The sequence below is a fragment of the Phalacrocorax aristotelis genome, chromosome W (genome assembly GCF_949628215.1).
Source record: "Phalacrocorax aristotelis chromosome W, bGulAri2.1, whole genome shotgun sequence".
In the NCBI taxonomy this organism is placed as follows: Eukaryota; Metazoa; Chordata; class Aves; order Suliformes; family Phalacrocoracidae; genus Phalacrocorax; species Phalacrocorax aristotelis.
Window position 1 is genome coordinate 29045941 of NC_134310.1, and position 19826 is coordinate 29065766.

Sequence of the window (19826 nt, forward strand, 5' to 3'; positions counted from 1 at the left end):
GTGGGGATCGCTGTACTATCAAAGACTCGACCAGCAATAGCAGCAAGCTATTTAAGGCCACGCCAAGTGGGTCACCATCAGCGCCAAAAGGATGTCATACTACAACACGCTTGGACTAGAGACTGGAGATGCCTCCGCTCCCCCGGCAGCCTCCCTGCAAGCCCCTACTTCTAGGGAAAACCCAGCAGTGAAACGGGCAGCCCAGCTGCAGCCCCACGGTGCTCCGGTCTCTGGGAATTCAGGGAAACCAGCTCCACAGCTCCGGCTTGCGCCAACAGGAACCAAGACCCAGCAGCACCGCCACGACGGGGAGAAACTCAAAGGGATGGGTGCCCTAACTCACCCGCAACGTGCCGTTGTCACAGTGACCTGAATCATCTGAGCCGAAGACAGGCCCTACTGAAACCCACCAGATTTCTTATCTTTATTTCCCAATCTTCCATCCCAAGGGCAACCTCCCCGCGTACGAGCTGTAGCGAGCGTACACGACGTGTGGGCACCCCACGCATGCCCCCGGAGCGAGCCCTGCGTCCGCAGGCTGCTCACGGACTTTGATTTTTCTCAGAATGAACCCCTACTGAATTTACCGTTTCAAATGTTTTTATTGAAAGCCAAGTCCTTGGCTCTACGTTGTTAAGAAAAGTTAACAAAAAGAATCACACACACCAAGTATTCGGACTGAGGGAAAATAAACACAAAAGAAACCAAACCAACCAACCTCACTTTGTTTTCTCTAAGATGCTTGGAAGGAAACAGATCTAAAAGTCACTGTGGGTTTTCGTAGGCCAAGAAAGACCACTCCTTCCAAAAATTCAGTGATTAAAACTAAGGAACAAATGAGTTTATTTTATTTACAGACTGAATGGAGATAACCTGTGTTTTTAGAGGGGTTTCTTACAACAACAGAACCCAAATGGCCTTTGACAAACTGCGTTTGAAGGCTTGGCTCTTCATCACCCCAATCCACAGAAAGCGTTAGCAAGTCTCTTGTTTCGCCAGGAATCTGGGGGTGAGCTTAGTGTTCACGAAGCCAAGAGGCCGCCGCCTCTGAAGTCGAACGAACCGGCCCTGTGCCCCTCAACCCTTGCAGCCACGCTCCACACCGATCCACGCCTCGTCTTCCACAGGGCAGAGGTAAAACAACTAGGCACTGGTTTTGCAATGTCAGCTGAAGGTCAGACTATACTTCTGGCTTCACGACGGCATCAGAACCCAGTTCTTCAGGGAACAATAGCCTGACTGAACAACAGCCCCGAAAGCTGGGCCGGAGACAGTCCCTTGTATTTGCAATAAAAAAAAAAACAAACAACCCAAAAAACCAAAGAAATCCCCCCAAAGCAGCACAAGCTGCGTATCTGAACGCCAGAGGATCTGCTGTTACACTAAAAAACGCATTCCTTGTAACATGGCACTGAGCTAAACACGAATAGACTCCCTGAACTATTCCTATCGGAATCTTTGGTGCTACCCTCCCACTGTCAGCAGGGCACCGTGCGAAGATCTCCGTTCTCACCTGCTCTGTTCTCCTCTCCGAGTACCACCCAGGCCTTGTTACGACACGGTTGTCATGACACTCGAGTGTGCAGCGAGCGGGTTTCTTCTGGGTGAAAGATGGCATTGTGACTTCGGTAAGTTTTACAATATTAGCAAATAAGAGAATGATAATGCAGTTTCATAACATTTCACAGTAAAATTACAACTGTTTTGAAAATACATTGTCCCAAAAACATTCTCAGTAGTAAGGTCGTCGTGGATTGTTCTGTAGGGAATAACAAGAGAAAATTAATCAAAATTGCTGTCTTCACAGAACAATGAGCATCTGAGCTTAATTATCTGAAAAAGCCACCGAAACGTGACATTTCTGACAGTGAAACTTGAGGTTTCCCATCAAAAATTACAAATGCAGCTCTCTAGGTGCGCTGGCATGCTGAATGTAACGGAGGCAAACGCGGGCTTACGAGCCTTTTGCAACCAGGAAAACAATTATTCAAAATAAACCATGGATTCACGGACAACCCATCCGCCTCCTCTGCGCGCAGAGTTTATACTTTGTATGTACCAGATAAAATTAAAAACAGGGGCTTTGTATTAAAAAAAATATATTATAGAAGGAAACCCGTGCATCCATGGTGTTCTGGTAGCGATAATTTGATTCAACGTGAGAAGAGAATCAAAGAGAAACTCTGACAGCATTTGCTCTCTTGGCTAAGCACTGGAAACACTCCCAGCCTTACAAGATCCGGGCCGGAGCCTCGACAGATTTGTCAGTGTGTCTGCTCTGGTGTCGGGACAACCTTACCAATGGGTTTGGTCGGAAGCGGTAGGCGAGCATCATTCGTTTACGGAATGCCTCGTACTCATCATCCTCCTTGGTTAGCTCGGCGGGACGATCGATGCCAAAACCAGCTCCGTCCACAGCAGTAGTTCCCCTGTTCGGAAAGAGGGGAAAAAAGCCCCCGAGGTAAGCAGATGTGACAGATCACCCTCCTCGTCACCAGAAGTACCTGCTGCTCGGAGAACAAGCATCAGGGGGCACCGGGCACCATCACGCAGAGCGCGCTGCGTCAAGAGAGACGGCCAATACCGAGCAGCTTATTGGGCTTGCCACGTTTCTACGTTGCCCTTCCAAATCAATGACGCTTGCTATCGGTAGATGGAAGCAGTAGCGTCAACATATATTTGCTTAAACTTTTACAGCTGGAACAGAAACACCGTCCATGCTGTGGATGGCTCCCCACCAAGCAGCGCTCTGACTGGCAGACTAACCTTCGGCAACCGAAAGTGTCAATTTGTACCCCACCGACTGCGGGGCACAGGGCGGTTAAACAGCGTGCCTGCCTCCCGATCCTTCACACTGCAGCAATTCCTTTCCCCCTGCAGTAGCACCTTCTTACCCATTCTAAGAAGGTCAGAGATGGCAGAGCCCAAGCAAGGCGCACGGCCCCTGTTCAACCCTGCGACGGACTGAAACTGCCTTCCTTCTGCTGTTTGTAAGCCTTGCTGTTTGGATTACAGCAATCTTTTATCACAGGATTTCTTTGAACCAATAAGCATGTTGCCAGAGAGATCTTCATGCGAAAGAGGAGCAGAAGTGCTTTGTAGAGATGCTTTCTAGCGTGCAGTAAACAAGCAACTGTTATTTCTACAAGGATCTAACGCTAAAAAACAATTCAGGGTATTTCCTATCCCCAATATTTGGTTCTGAAGTTCCCCATATGTTACCAACAGATGATCCACCTAAAAAGGGACGCTCCTCTATTTTTGGATAGAACTCTCATAAAGCTTTATTATAGACAAAGCGTGATCAAATCAGGAAATTTCTGTGCGAAAGAGTGATGTCAAGACAGCTGCATGATCACACACAAAGCTCTCTGATCCGGACCGAAACATCTTTCAAACACAGGTCTGGCAGGAGCAACTATTGGTAATCGCCTTTCACCCACAGTACCCCAGGGACCAGCTAGCAGGCACCAGCAGCGCTTCAGATGCAAAAGACATGTTCTTTAATACCTAAATAGATTTATGACTTTAAAGACATGACTTAATCCTCACACGCCCTGGGAGAGGTGAGGTGCAGACAAGTATTATCTTCATTTTATAGATGGGGAAAATGGGGAGGAGGCACCTCTCAGAAGAACGCACGCTGCAAATTGAGATTAGAAACCGCCTCAGATCATAACTCCTGCCTGAGATAAAGTAACAAACCCAGGCCTTGGGTGAGGGGAACCCCAAAGAAATCAGAAACCGTTTTTCTCCTTTGCTGCGAGGATTCCATATTCTGTTCAAGTGATGAATCACAGTCACATTCATTGCAGCTGCTTCCAGTAGGCTTGGGTAGGAGCATCAATTATCAGCCCAAGAGGAAAGGACTAAATCAATAGTAGAACTCTGCTTACTTGCTGACTGGGTTTTTAATCCCCTGTCCATCCGAGCCAAGTCCCTCGCCTTCCTTCCAGCCCATCTTCATTAGCATTTGATAACCTATGTTTTCCACAGTCAGTTTGAACTCTTTGTATTCAGAATAATCTGGCTCGCGTCCTTCCTGCGGAGACACAAAAGGTAGCGTTGGTTATTTCTTATATGCACCTATCCAGGTGGCTCAGGGGAGGGGAGAACCAGCTTCAGCTACTCGAAGTTAGGATGGTTCTGGCAAACAAGGAATAACTAGCACGATTTCTTGGGATTCCAGTTCTGCACCACCACAGAGAAGAAAAGAGGTAAACGAAAAAGCCTTGCACAGCCTTATAATGTAATCTGCAAGAAGCAGGGAATGCTACTGTGAGATTAGGCTGAGAAATATTTAGCTTCTGAACCTAAAGTTGCTCACTGGATCAAGCTTCAGATACAGTTCGTATTTAAGTCAGGATCTCCAGGGAACGTCAGACCCCATGCTGGTTACACAAACACATCCTTGATGCTGGCGCATTCCTCCTAAGTTCTACAGTTTAGGAAGAATTGGCAGGTATCGAAGTGCTTTGCATAAGCTTTTTTGTAGGCTTTATATTTTCACTTTACTGCAGTCGTCTGGATAAAAATTCAAATTTTCCTTGCTTGGCATCAGCAACCACTTATCCGAAACAGGAAGAGCAGACAAATGGTGGGTAGCCTGAGAGGCTTGTCTATAATTTCAGCTAACCCCCAAATACTGTCCCAACAGTCTGTTCCCTAATTTGCTACAGCCGTTTCTCTGCAAAGAACTAACCCCTTGTCTCCTCCAGAAGTAACAGAGCTCCCCGTGTAAGGGCAGAAGTACCTCAAGGCTGCAGGGCAGCTAACTGCTGCGACCACGGGCTAAGCGTGCCTGAGGTCGCTCCCTCACTGGTACAGGACATGGCTCTGAAGCACTGCCACCGCCCCGTGAAGTCTCTGCTACCTCACCTTCAATGCCTTGAACGTCTCCATGAATTTCTCCAGCTCGTCGGGTGGAAGAAAGTCTCCGATGAAGTGTTTCCCTCTGCCCATCTGGGTCAGCTGCTCGGCCCACTCTGCCCAGGACACAGAGGAGAGAGAACAGCAATAAGGCAGCGTTCTTTGACTTGGAATTTCAGAGGGTTTGTGAAGCATAAAGCTTTGCAGCAACAGACAGTTATTATCTCCACTCAACAGGCAGGGAAGCCACAGCACAGGCCAAGGAAAAGCAACCCTTCAACTCCCACGCCAGCAACGCCATCTCAGCCACCTCCCTCCAGAGGCCTCTGCGCAAGCGCAGAGCAAGGCGTTGGCACAGCAGCTCCCTACACACCTCGCGTCTTGTCCATCTCCATGCGTCGGAGCTGGTGCTCCCACGTTCCCAGCTCGCTGTCCACCTCTTCATCGCTGTCGTAGCCATGTTGGTGCTGTTGAATCGCCTTTTCCCACATCATCTGCATCTCCTGCATGGCTCGCTTGTGCTTCATGATCATATCATACATCTGCTGCATCTAGGGGAAGAGATGCAACAACGCACTCACTAAGACAACCAGTTCACAGGCAGCAGAGCCTGCCGCTGAGGCACAGGGAGCTCAGCAGAGCCCGCCGCCACCCCAGCTGCCGTACAGATTACAGGTTATGACAACTACAAAACCCAACAGGCAGCGCTCGATCCACTCGCTCCTCCGATCAAACGGGAGCATTATGCGCTGGCTCCTCCAACAGAAGTACCTTGATATCAACACTGAGGGCTGCTGCCACCTGATCATCCCGGAGCAGTTAAAACATCACCCTCACGTTCTGGCAAAAGCCAATTCTGCTCTCATCCCCCCGAGGCTTGCAAGGATCCACTCACCTTCTCCCCACCGCTGAAGCAATACATAACCAGCTGCAGATGTGACACAACAGACCTTATAGATTTTGGGTTTTAGTTCGGTAGGACAGCAATTGGCTGGCTTAATTCATTTCCCCCAAAGTCCTCTAATATTTCTGCTGACTGCAGCACCACATGACTCTTAGGCATTCAGCACAAATCCTAGAGATTTATTTGTGAGCCACTGGGAAAGTTTCTTTGCTGTTTCCACCTCCATTTTCCCACCGAACCCAGCCATGCTGCAACGCAATATGCTGGTACACAAATGAACGTGGAAATAATTTCAGGGCATTACCTCCTGCTGCTCCTTCAGCTGCTTCTTCTGGGCTTCGGAGAGTTCTGTCACACCCACCAAACCAACCGGTTTCCCTTTTTCATAACCAAGACCCTTGAGGTCCTGAACTGTAATAAGCAGATGTTAGAAGACTTTCAAATATCTGAGACAGTTGTTGGAGACGAGCGAAACTGTATCTCGAGGTGCCCACATGAAGTTTTACACTCATTTGATGATTCCAGCATTGAGACACTTAACTGAAGAACCACTGCCTGGTAGGACTTAGGAACCAGAGAAGCAGGAAAGCCACCGGGTGGCCCCTCCTTTGCCAGCAAGCTCAGAGTATTCCCTCACCCTGGTCCGAGGCTCTGCCCGTATCGCGTTAGCAGTCTCGCACACTATGTCTCACGTCCTCAGAGGCCACGCTGCCTGGCGACCTGCTGCCCCATGCCTTAGAAATTATTCCTCCTTAAGATTAATTCCCCTCCTAAGGCTTCCTCATGAACCCCAGCCATTGCAAAGTGATACTTAATTATTCAGAACTGAGTCACAAGCGGATCCGAGCCTGTCAGCATATTGTCCAATCTGCGCACGTTAAGCGTCTGCTGATGACTACGTACACAGCAACTTCATTCAAAATGAAAAGCAAATGACCACATTAGAATAAAGACATGGGCATTATGCTGCTTCTGGAAGTTGCCGTTCCCCAAGGAGGCTTTAGTTTCTCATCTACAGGCTCAAGAGCAGCATTGCCAGGGACGCTGCCCCTGCTTTCAAAGAGGGGCATTTTAAGTCCCTGCTTGACAATCCCATTGATGTCTCCTCCTCCTTCTGCAGCATCCCCTTTTGGAAGCTCCTCCTTTGCAATGATTTTTGCTCTTGTATCAGATAAGCCCTGAAATTAGATATTAACATTTTCTGGGCAGGGCACCTACTGATTTAAAACGACCACACGGCACTCTGAGTTCAAAGGGCGAGTTAAAGGGAAGAGGGAGGGAGGGGGGGAAAAGGAAGCCTATTTGTAATTGCTGCACTATGAAATAAAGTAATAGAAACACTGCTGGGGCTGCAAAAAAAGAGAGAGATTTACAATGGAGATTGCCTCGCAAACTTGGTTCCTATATATCTAGCAGGGCTGGCAGCTCCCCTCTAATGTACCTCAGAGCTACGATCGCTACAGTTAAATATTTAAGGGATTAAAAGAAGGCACACAACCACACTTGAAAGCGCGTTGCATTTTTCAATACAAGGAAAAGGATTTCTTCCTAATGACTGCAAACACCTCCATCTGAATGTAAGTCCAGACTACAGTTAAATGATGCTTCATTAATTATTCATTATCTATTAATTATGAAGCCCGATAATAATAGGATCATTGTTCATGACACCAAATGTCTACACAGCATGCTAATTAGGCCCCAGGGGTCGTCTTCTCCCTTACTCTTATTCGTACTCTGGGCAATTGATCTGAGCACTCTTATCTCCCCTCCTTTCCCCGCACGCTTTTGGCCGAGCGCTCTGCGATTGGAAAGTGGCTTCCTTAACTCCAGCCTCCCAAGGAGAACATAAAACAGCGCATCCACCCTCCCTCGCACAGCTACAGCCTCTGCACATTCGCACCAGCGCCAGGAGTCAACTCTGCAGGAAGAGTTATGTAAAACACTGCAAGAGGTTTTCCAAGAGGAGGGAAGCAGGAAGCCGTGTTACGCTGGGCTTGGTGCTAGGATATGCACTTTCAGCTCCCGAGAAATAAGAACAAGTAGAAAAATAAACCTATCTATCATTGATAAACAGCCCAATTTCTGCCTCCGAGAGCACTGAGATTTGGGAACAGTTTTAATGAACGCATCACACCTATTCCACGTAAAGAAGAATCTGGCCCCGAACGTTATGTGAGACTGGGGCACTTGAGCATCAGCCCTAGTCAAAGATTCACCTCCTGTCTCAGGGCATGGGAAAGCTTTCTCTGAATGCACCGAGGAAGACTCTCTGCCCTTCACAGAGGTCAGCAGCTCTTTGGCTTAGTTCTGAATTGCATAAACGCTCAGGCTAAGAGCCAGGCATGGCTCTAGAGGCCCCGCGAGCTGGTGGCTTGCCAGCATATATAACCACCTTAAAGGAGAAAGGTGAGACTGTAGCATCTTCTTTTACTTCCCAGGAAGCATATGCTGCTGCTCCTTCTTGTGCTAAAACTACATCTGGTTTGTCTGACTGCTCTGGTACCTTGCAGACTCTATGCTGAGAGATGCTGAAAGTCACTGCAGAAATTTAGCTCTGGGAGATATTTTTGTAGGCTTGGCCCAAAGTAGCACAATCCAGGCAAAGTTGATAGAAAAAGCAAAGCTCCGCCCCAAGTCCACATCTGAAGCTAGAAAAGCCTAATCATAAATAAGATCAGTCAGTGAATCTGCATAAAAATAGATAAGGTCTGTAAGTTCCTTACACCGGTCTAGCACCAGGCAAACACTATGCAAAAGATAAAGGAGTTGCTTCTCAGTCTCATGTTCAGCAGGCCTGGGAAAGATACATCTTTTTTCCTTGAATGACATCAGCTTTGCCTACAGCGTTAATGGTGCAGTCTAGCTGCAGCATTGGCAGGAGACTACCTGAAGGTTTATCCCTTTCCCACATGCCCGAAGAGGAGCTTGTTACAAGAGAAGTGAACGTCCTTTAAGGGCAGCAGGAGAAAACCCAGCACAGAAGTGCCTGATTTTTTTGCCTCCTAGTCTGAAGATCTCACTCAATTAAAACTAATCAGACCCAGACCAATCCAATATTAGGTTTCAGAAAATTCTAACGACAGCCTGTAATTTCCCATTAGTCCACAGAGTTCACTAATCACAATATCTCTGTTCTGTTCAGCTTTTCAGATGCGTTAGCCCCTGCAGTATGGATGCAGTTAAGTGTTTCGACATCAGTACATTTAAGAGGAGCTTTGCTTCCGTCCAAAAGGGCTACACTTTCTCCTCTCCGTGATACTGATTTATTACTGAGAGTAGACGCGCAAAGAATCAGAACAGTCATCCACTAAATCCAAAACAATTGCTAAGGATAAACGACTAAGACGCAGATATTTAGGTTCCAAAGCACACTGTGCGACTCTAACCTTCTACAGGACCAGGGGTGTAATTCGGAATTCTCTTCACCTGGCAGGTTAAAGACGTTAATTCTGAAAAGGGATTAGTCCATCTGAACTGATAAACAAAAAAAACCAACCCTTCCCCCTGCAGGGCATTAACAGCGCATTAACGGTTGATTTGTTATGCCCAGCAAACTGTTTGCTGTCCTTTTCTTCTACTTGACACAAAGCCCTGCAGAAAGCGAGCACGAACACAACGAGCATGTCCCTGTCTAATTAAGGGGAGGCTAAAAGAGCCTGGGGAGATTTCAGCGGGAAGCGTGCTGGAATGAGCACACGGATACCCTTGCAGCCCCCCCACTGCAGCAGGAGGTATTAAGACAGAATCTGATGCCTGTTTTGATAGCGCCCGTCCAGCTTCATCATCGAAGCTTCATTACTGTCTGCAAGAGGGGAAAAAAAATCACTCTAGCGGTACAAAAAATCAGGAAAGACTTTTGCAACTCATTTCTGCCTTACTGTGAGCAGCAACTCAAGGTCAAATGAATAAGACATCCAGGTTGGTGTCTCGTCCTCTACATACGAGATGTATAGCCAAGATGTCTGTATAGGGCTGTGATCAGAAGACAGAATTACGTAGGAACTTCTCTTCATCTGCATCTGAAGTGCTGGATTAGGAGATAGGGTCCTTCCTTCCTGACCTCCGCAGAATCAACAGACACCACAGCACATACAGCCAAGCCTACACCCCTAACCCAAGCCTAACAATCAAAGCTATTAATGGCTGAGCAATTACCTCCTCTGAAACCCAGCCAAAGCAGAAGACCCACCGACTTGCTGAAGCAATGAACTGTACAGGATGACCATGCGTTGAGAGTTATCCGTGGTCTCACCCTGCAGCTCAGAAAATTATAGCTTGTTTTCGATTACTTGTTCCCACTTCATCTGTTCTGCTATTGCTTTTTGAAAAAAAAGGTCCTTATTGAGACAGGTACTTATTACTTTTCCTGTGGCTTTAGCCTCATACTATTAATTCTTCTCGGTTTGCCAACACCGACTGCCTTATCTCGTGCCTTCTCTTCCTCCTTTTCACATCCTTTCCCCATACCGCACTAATTGGGCAAAGGATTCAAAGATGCCATCTTAAACGTCTGCATTCACCTGTTGTCCTTGAGTGCCTCGATTTTTGTATGCATCTCTAACTGCCTGCCTAATTACCTATCCGCACATGCACAGATGAACAACCTCTGAGAGCTCGCTAGAAGTGCCTCGACTGGAAGGATTATCTTTCAGTGCTCAAAGACAGCTGCACCCCCTGGGTGAACTTGGCAGGTGAAGTAACAGGAGCATGAGCCTCAACGCTGGAGGAGGACCGTGAACCCCGGCTGTAATCAAATGAACTGAAATGGCTATAAATTGGAACTGGAAGCGATACTTGCGTCCACCAGCACTTGGGGGAACAGCTATTCCCGTTTAGCCTTCTGATCAGTGAGAGTGAGATGGAAGTGCTGCCCAGGGATTTTATCCTACCACGGGGAATAAGCACAATTCAGCCTTTAATATTTGTTTTCTGACAGACTCTCTTCCTGAAGTGAAATAGCCCTAAACAGTGTAGAGGCTGAGGCTGTAATGAGCTACAGCACAGCAGGGTTTTACAGATAGCTGGAGAACGATAAGATCCAATCCCTGGTGTCAGCGAGATAAAGTGGTTTATCTGGGTTTCCACACAGGGGAAGAGTTAGCTGCTAGACCTAGCTGAGAGATAGGGGGCTGGCAACCAAGGAGATTACAACAAGAGATAAGCCTCACTGGGTTTTTCTGTTTACAAAGCCAGCTGTGCTAAGGCCAAACGCACTCCCCAGGAAAAACCGTTATTCAACACAACATACAGACCCACTAACCTGAAAGAGGGGAGGGAGAATCCAGCTGTTGGACAAGCTGTGGGAGGGGCAATTCAACCTTGTCCTCCTCTGGCCCCCACCGGCTCTTCCGCTTCTTTTTAGTAGTGCCTGTAGCAGTGGCTGTAGTTGTTGCTGCAGCAGTAGTTGTAGCTGTCTGATCAGGTGGAGTTGTAGAGGACGATGGTGAGGGTGAGGGCAAGGGTGAGGGCATGGGCACGGGTAAGGGCAAGGGCAAAGGCGAGGGCACGGGCAAGGGCAAAGGCGAGGGAATGGGCAAGGGCAGGGGCAAAGGCGAGGGCACGGGCAGTGGCAAAGGTGAGGGCACGGGCAGGGGCAAAGGCAGAGGTGAGGGCAGGGGCAAAGGCAGAGATGGTAAGCACAAAGGTGACGTTGACGCCTCGGGACTTGTCTTCCTTTTCAGACTGGACTCTACAGGCAAGGGGGCACACGTAGTGCTGGTTTTGGCCTTACGGAACTCCTCCAGTTTCTGCCGGTAATACTTGTAGCCTTTGCTGTTTGGCTCATATAAAAACCTATACAGGGAAAAAAAAAAAGTTTAGCGGTAACAGTCGTGCGCAGGGGTTGGATACAGCACAGTCTGGTCAGGGCTTTTCTCTCCTGCAATGCTCTTGCACAACTAGCCTTCCCACACACTTCCTTGCTCTCCAGCACCATCCTGTGCGTATGTGCATGCAACGCAGGGCTCCGCCGGCTCTTGCAAGGTAGGCTGCAAGCCTCTGGGATCAGCAAACGTATTTCTCATTCATGAGCAAACCACAGCTATTTTTGGTGCCACATAAATGCACAGCACTAAAAAGGATCGTGTTATATTTGTAGAGACGCAAGGTCCTCCCCCAGAATTCACCTGCCTTCCAGAACACATGTGGAAAAACTGCAAGGGCTCGACAACATGTCGGGTTTCAGTTCACAGAGGAGAACAAACATTCAGGTCTTACCAACAGGAATGCCAAACCACTGCCTAAAGAAACTGCTCCCAAGCTCTCTGTTCAAGCTAGAAGTGTTGACATTACCAGCCTGCTTAATTACACCATGACTCCTGCTTCTGTTCCCTCATACACAGAAAAACATTGCTGTATTTGCTACCCCTTCCAGAAATAGGCATCTCTGACCTTTTGGGTAAAATAAAACGCCTTAGTCTCTGTGGGAAGAACATGAACAATCCTCAAAAAATCAATATAGTCATGTTTGTTACAAACACGTTATCTTTTTGGGCTCGCTCCAGTTTAAATACTTCACGCAGAAAACTCGTCTACTCCCAACTCCTCTACAATCTTCCCTTTTTAGAGGGCCAATTTAATACTGGCTACAACCTCTCCTTGGGATAGCGCCTGCTCCCACAAGAAAACCTAAGAGATGACAGGCCGTTCCCATCTACCACTGTACAACATGCGCAGGCAAACACAAACAGCTCTCTGACGTATTTTAAAATTCACTAAATGCGGTCCTGCATCCCTCCATTGGAATAACAGCACTAAGGATTGCTCCAGGACCAAGCAGAGGGCAGGATGGGGCCCTCCCTGTGGCAAACCTGATGAAATCCTAACAGAGGAGATCAGGCGGGATCACAGCAGTGTTTTAAAGTAAATAATGAAGCAGCTCAGGTATTAGCACATCTGTGTGATGTAATTCACAAGACAAGGGGAGTACCCCAGAGGGCCAGACGGCAGCCAATAAAATGCCAAAATATCAGCAACAAAATAAGGCCTGCCGAGCCCCACTTCGCTTCCAGAGAACACATGAAATTGTAAGAGCAGAAAAATGAAACAGGGATGAGACCAAAGGGAGGCATTAAACAGCTGTCAGTGAGCACTGAAAAGAACAATCCATGTCTGAAAGGCTGGGAAAGATACTCCGAAGGAGGACCTAATGGCGAAGGGATGCTACCTGCATGTTAGTGAAGATGCTGTGTAAAGAGCAACCCTGGAAATTAATTGGACAGCAGCGGTAGGAGTGGTGGATGGGGGCCCGCACCGAAACACAGCTATAGGGAAAAGTATAAAGGTTAGAATCATGTTAGCATATTGCAACGGAAAGCAGGTGAGGAGGGGTGGAAGTCATATGGTAATTTGGGGGAAAGCAAATCGATTTCTCTCTGTGCCTTGCTTTAAACTGTGAAGCTTGAGAATGTAACAGTACCACTGCTATAGAAGTGCACTGTCCTCCTTGTAACTTCAGCCTTACCACAAGCTCGTCTCTTATTTCCCCTTAAAAAAAAAACAAACCCAAAACGACCCATCCAAGCCCCAGCCATTACACTCAGCAGCAGGTTTCCCCCCTTACCTGAAAGCATGGTTCTCTCTGTTGTTCTGCAAGGCAATAGCTTCCACCTCGGGACCCCCGTCTGCTATGAACCTGGCCAGTTTCTCAGCAGAGTTCTTTGTCTCTTCGTCGTCTGGGGGTGAAACTTTAAGCAGGCTGTCAGTACTGGGCCCAACTCACACAAGCAACAGTCAAAGCCTATCTGTTCTAAGAACCCCAAGAGCAGAATAAGGGCAAAAGGTCGAGTTTAATTTTTAGAAATATTACACATAAACAGTCATAGAGTTTATATCACAAAAACACGATATTGCATAAGGTTGTACAACTTTGTAGCCAGCAGAGTGCCCATTCACACATCAGCCTCCTCTGTGCCAGGAGCTAGATGAGAGCAGATTAACGGACAAACCAGCTTTTGTCTTCCAAGATGGACACTTGTTTCTCTCTACTGCAGAGGAAGTCTCTCTCTTCCTCGTGTCAGGCACTTTGCCATAGGGCTCACAATTACCTCAGCGCTCGCAACTATCTCTAGTTAAAGACTTTGCCACTGACGTCCCCAGGACCAGTGGGGAAGGCCTTAGAAAAAGTGGCAAACTCATACCGCGCCGTAATCCCACCTGTACCTACTGTCACTGCACCCCTGCTGGTTTTAGGGGAGGGCTGTAGGACAGAGGAAATTCTCCATGGAACAGTCCCAGTCCTCACCTGGAAGAGGTGGCTACTGCAGCCTTAGTCCAAAGGCACAGAGAAGGCTCTAATCATTAATATCTCAAGCATATTTGATGTTTATAAGGAGCCAGGCAAATACGTTATTTAGCCATGACAGCCTTATACGACATTTGCTACCTGCGCAGCACCAGTGCCAGTACTCCAGTGTGCTGGCACAGGAGGCTGAAGACATGATTATAAGCCATGGACAAGTCATAACCTTTCCTTGCTTCAATATTCCACACCTGTAAAGTATGGATAATACTGCTTAGCTTCCAAACTGTTGTATCAGTTAGTCGATATTGGTAACAAGCTCTTTCAGCCTACAGTCTATTAAATCATGATTTGTTTGAGCTGGTAACTCATCAGCGTGACAGCTAAACTGCATTAAGACTCCTTTCCACAGCAAAGGAGGCTGACGCAGAGGCTGGGTGATTCGCCAGGGCCACACACAGGCCTGAAACAGCGGCTGGACCAGAAGCGATAAACGGCTGGCCCACAGGCCACGCTTCACCCACTGAATAATTTCTGTCTCTTAACACAGGTAACCCCATTCTGCTGCTCCCACCGCCTGTCTGCTGGCAGACCACCCACACTTCTGCTGTCTTCCCCACCTGAAAACACAGTCCCTTACTTGTGAGGATTTATGTCCCAAGCAGAAAGTAAAAGCTTCAGTTAGGGAATGGCAGCAGAAACGGGGATGACGGTCAACAAAGCAACCAACCATTTTCATTGATAACGAACCAGGTAAGAACACCTGAGAAAAAGCGCATTTCCTAAATGCATTTTCAGGGCTGAAACACTTGCCAGAACACATACGATGGAGAATGATTTTAGTTCACTTTGTTAAGGAATTTGGAGAAATGCAAGGAAAATCTCTTTCAAGAGCCCCTGAAAGGTATAGCAGGCTGTGGGCTCGGGAAACAACCATCTTGGCACAAGAGTTTGATGCCATCATGGTGATGTTTCACTACCATCTCCTCCCATTTTGAAATTTTATTTACAGGCAGCAGATTGACAGCCAAATATCCGCTCCAACTGTTTCCAGAACAGACCTAACAAGCAGTTACAGAGAGAGTGAAGAAGTTAAATTTAACTTATGCAATTCACATTCTCCAGATCCCAGCCTTAATTACCTTTCTGAGAAGAGGATGCCTGAGAACTTTGATTCTCTTTTCTTATCTCTGCCACTTTCTTTCTGTAGTAAAGGAATTCTCTGCTGTTCTTATCATGCAAAAACCTAGGGTGGAGATGGAGGAAAAAAGGGCAAAAAAAATGCATCAGCAACAACTAGACACAAACATTGATACTTTGGGATATAAATAGCTCAAAATGGAAAAACACGAAATAGATAAATTACTCGGAACGCACTTAAAACGTGGATTACAAACTCTTAGCATGTATAAATACACATAGCTTTAATCTAAGGACCTGCAGCCAAATTTTTTGTGTCACTTGAAGGGAAATAAATAACAGCGTCCTCTGATACAGGGGGGAATCCTCCGTCCACAGCCACGTGGCTTATCAATGGCAGAGGAGACAGAACCAGCCCCGAGATTGAGGCCAGCATCCCCTGCGCTAGATGTACTACAGACAGCCAGACCTCGCAGGCTGTATTCCTCACTCCGGCTGATCTGCCTCCTCAGCGCCACCGCAGTATCACTTTCTGCCTCAGTTTCCCCAGCTATAAAACAATTACTGGCAAGAAAACTCAAATCCACCACACAATAATTAAACCAAACCCATCCATGAGAACTATACAGGCAAGGTTGATGTTTTTCTCCTACAAAGAGACAGCGTTCTGCTTTGGAAGACAAGAGTTATCACCACACTTACGAAAAAGCTGGGTTATCCTTGTAGTCTTCCATAGCGACCTTCTCTAATTCTGGTCCCCCTTCAGCCACGAACCTAGCCAGCTTTTCCACCACTTGTCGGGTCTCCGCATCCTCTGGGGGTAAAACTTTAAGCAGGCTGTCAGTACTGGGGTTCAACTCACACACCAAACAGGCAACAGGTACATTACTTCTAAGAACCACGGCGGCAGACAAAAGTAGAACGGGAATGGGAAGAAAAAGGATGAAATGGGGGATCCAGTCTTACACAGCTGTACAAATTACAATCCCTAGGTTACCATCAGCCTCTGCACTCCCCTAGTAGAGAGTTAATAGTTTGTCTAGATTTTTCCTTCAAGGAAAAGCCTAAGATTTGGATACCACAGCTTAGGGTGCAACTTCAATTGCAACATAATTTGCGTCTGACAATTCTACTCCATACAAAAACACACAATGGGGAGGAACAGGCATTTGGTTTTAACCACCACGTTACTCACTAAAAATTACAGTTTCCAGCTCCCAAGACATCGCTCTGTACCCAGACTGCAGAGACAGATTGCATAGCCGGAGCACATCCTTCTTCCTACTGGCATATGCCCATGTCTCAACCCTCGCTTGGAGGGAATCCCACCAGAGATAAGAGGACAGCTCAGTCTCCAAGAAACTGTATTTTGGCTTCTGCGCCAAGAAAGGAACCCGCTCACGCTGACAGTGATCACAGAGCTGAGGCAGGACGCATTCAACAGGAACTAAACACAGGCGTTTGTGCAGACAACAACCTTTTGGGTAGGGCGCTGAACAGAGAGCACGCGGCAGCGGGGCCGCCCACGCTCATCTAGACTAGATTTGAACCCACGATCTTTAAATTCAGGGTCCATATTCCGTCTTTGCTCTCCCCAGCCAGTGGCTATTTCTCACATTCCTGCAGCACATTTCACGCTTAAGCTCAGGCCTGCTAAGATTATGCTTTTCTAAGTCCCACCAGAAATAGCTAGACATGGTTTGTAAACATATAATGAAATAAATGATGACACAAAGCTTAGTGTAACTTATTTCGCAACGCCAATCTAATTTTATGCTTGATCAATACGCACGCATGAAATTCAGATTATTAAGCAAATCTGCCTCCTGGCCTCCTAGCCGAGGTTATCCAGAAAAACTTGGTTATTTAAGTGCTGCAATAGCCTGCACTGGTTTTCCATCCTACATAAAGCAGTCAGGACCTAGTGGTGAGATTTTCTAATGAAACTTTGTAAAGAGGCAGGAACTTTGATTTTACCTGGTTGTAGTCCCGTGCCTTATGTGTAACCTTATTTATTAACAAAGACAATTTTTCTCCCTATGCAGCCAGACCCAAACCTAGGTCTTTTCATTTTCTAGCATTTAAAAAAACTAAAATTCAACTTTAAATACAAGCATTACATCTCTCTATGTTCTAGAGAACTCAGCACCGGCCATAACAGATTTCAGTTGCACAAAAGCAGAATTATTATGACCAAGCTCCAGTTAAGAGTGGAACGCACTTCTTCTCTACACATTATTTTTCACAGAGACTTAAAGACTGGTGAAGCACTTGCCTTGATAACACAGAAAATAAATCTAGGCACAAACCAGACCCAGTCTATGATGAGTGACCCATCTCCCATGCCGAGTTCAGGCTGGGTAAGCCACGTCTAACAGCATTCAGTCCCCAGCTTTTCTGATGAAGATGGCTTTGGAGGAGCAACGTTAACTGGTGGTGTTTATATCCCATGATGCAGAAGTCTGCACGCAGGAACCATGCCAAGAATACTAATTCACAGCATAAGGAAAAAAACCCAACCCTCTCCAGGGGAGAAGATCCTCTATCGCTCGGGTTAGCACCCCAAAACGAACAATGTAGTACAAGGTGTCATTTACCTTTAATTTCCAACCACTGCTCATAATCTTCCTCCTCATCTTCATCTGGCGACTGAAACACACTGAGGCGGTTAACGACTGGGGTCTGTTTGGAATGGGAGTAGTTCTTCGCTTGGTGCAGCATGCTGCTCAGGACCTGACCGGGGCGCTTCCCAAACAGCATAGGTTTCTTCCCAACATGTGATGCAGAAGTGTTTGCCGAGTTATTAGTAGAACTTGGGGGAGGTTCTTAGAAAAGAATGAGGGGAAAATAATTCCTGTGCATCCTTACTGTTTTAATCTCAGAAGGTTACAAGTAACAACTCAGGCAGTAATAGAGCTGCAACAGGCCGTTATTTTCAGAGTAAGTTAAAGACACTGACTGGTAAAAGCTGCATAATGACATGAAAGCTGCGATGATTGTGACAACGTGAGATTCAAGCTAGAAGAGAGGTGCTAATCTTTACAGTACCTACAGAGGGAAAGAAGGCAAGCCTCCCTACCGCATGTCAAAGAAAGATTTTAATCCAAATTTAAAGGGGTCATAACTGCTTTAGAACTTACTCATACCGGTAACAGCTCATAGCAGGGTTTCTAAAGTGAACATACATGGAGGCAGCTCACACAAAGCTGGTATCACCAGGAGAAGGAAGGCCTCCTGTTGCTCAGAAGTCGACCTACCAGTACTTGACTTTTCCTTCTGCAGCTTGAGAAACTGCTGGAGGAAACTGCCATCATTAACAAACTTGTTGGAAACACAGGCTTCGTTGTCAGTACCGTCATCCCTGAATAGAAAAAGAAAAGTAGGTGATGGCATTCATCCTCCTCCTCCTCACAGGCATTTATTTTGAACAGAAAACAAGACAAATGCTAGTGTCACCTAATTTTGACAACACACATAGGTTTTCAAAAGCACAAGAAATATTCAGATCGCTCCTTACAGTGTTCACCCAAGCTTTCCACCTGGCTCATTTACTCCTCCACCGAAACAGGATCTCTCCTTGCTCTGTTATGTTACCCTGCCTCCAAGAATCCCAGGCAAGCATTTAATTGGAGAACTGTGCTAACTCTTCGCAGTTACAATTATACGAAAGGTAACAAACAGGAAGCAGAGGAAGCAGAAGGAAAGTGTAATAATGCTCTTAAAAATATACAATTGCTGGTAGCATATACATATTCGCTCTAGCACCTGAAAAATCTGACTAGGTGAATTCAAGTGCAAGTATCCTATTCCAACCTTTAACACTCAACTATCAACCTCAGCCTTCTCAGTATTTGCATTCAAGCACAGGAGCTTCGTAAAGCTTCTCTCTTCAGTTTCATTTGACAAACATGCCCGTCTTCTGTCAGCGAAGCCCCCACCTAAATGCACCGTAATTCACACGTACTCTCCGAGCAGAGGTAGCTGCTGTATGCTCAGGTAATTCTGCTTCGCTTGCTGCTCCAATCTGGCCTCGATTTCCCTCTTTTTCTGTGCTATCAGCTCCTCTTGGTGAAGAATATTCACGTTCGTCTTGGCCGACTTAGACTGGGCGACCCCAAACCACCGGCTCGCTTTCCCTAAGTTGGAAAAGGGGATGAAAATTAAGGCTGCGGCGTTCGGGCCCCCCGCCCCCCAGCCCCCGCACCGACCGCGGGGGGCGATGCCGGGGCCCTGTCCCAGGGACATACACCCACCCCCGGCTCCCCACGAAGCGGCGGGGAGGCCGCCGAGCCCGGTGCGCCGCCACCGCCACCCCCCGCAGCGCAGCCGGCTGCCAGGGCGCGGGGCCGGGCCGGGGCGGGGAGGGCTGGCGGCGGGCCGGGGGTCGGCGGAGCAGGGGCGGGGGGGGGGGGGGGGGGGGCTGCGGAACCGGCCGTACCTGGCGCATCCCTGGGGTTGTCCATTTTGGAGCTCCCGTCCCACAATGCACCGCGGCCGGCGGGGCGGGCGGCACCACACACCCCCTCCGCCGCAATGCCCTCTGGGAGATGTAGTCCCGCCGAGGCCTCCGCCTCCCTCCCCGCGCCTCCCGCGACCCCGGGGCCGTTCGAAGGGTTGAACCGACTCTCTGCGGGACGAGCGGTGCCGCCGCCGCGCTCCTTCCCCCGCTCC

General features: G+C 47.7%; 1 protein-coding gene across 3 annotated transcripts; it reads right to left on the reverse strand.

The window, feature by feature from the left end:
- Nucleotides 1-582: 582 nt before the first annotated feature.
- SUGP1 (SURP and G-patch domain containing 1) lies at nucleotides 583-19712 on the reverse strand. Of its 3 annotated transcripts, none has more exons than XM_075077927.1 (14): nucleotides 19594-19712; nucleotides 19120-19291; nucleotides 18413-18516; nucleotides 17753-17980; nucleotides 15858-15969; nucleotides 15158-15261; nucleotides 13338-13461; nucleotides 11037-11569; nucleotides 6078-6184; nucleotides 5243-5420; nucleotides 4879-4985; nucleotides 3897-4042; nucleotides 2300-2429; nucleotides 583-1759 (listed from the first exon to the last, which is right to left on the reverse strand). In XM_075077927.1, exons 1-14 carry the CDS (start codon nucleotides 19616-19618, stop codon nucleotides 1733-1735), a joined length of 2097 nt encoding a protein of 698 aa, XP_074934028.1. In that variant the 5' UTR covers nucleotides 19619-19712; the 3' UTR covers nucleotides 583-1732. The 3 variants fall into 3 exon arrangements, with proteins under 3 accessions (XP_074934028.1, XP_074934029.1, XP_074934027.1); XM_075077928.1 differs by having other exon boundaries at nucleotides 13338-13449; nucleotides 15858-15981; XM_075077926.1 differs by having other exon boundaries at nucleotides 15858-15981.
- Between the last annotated feature and the right edge of the window lie 114 nt (nucleotides 19713-19826).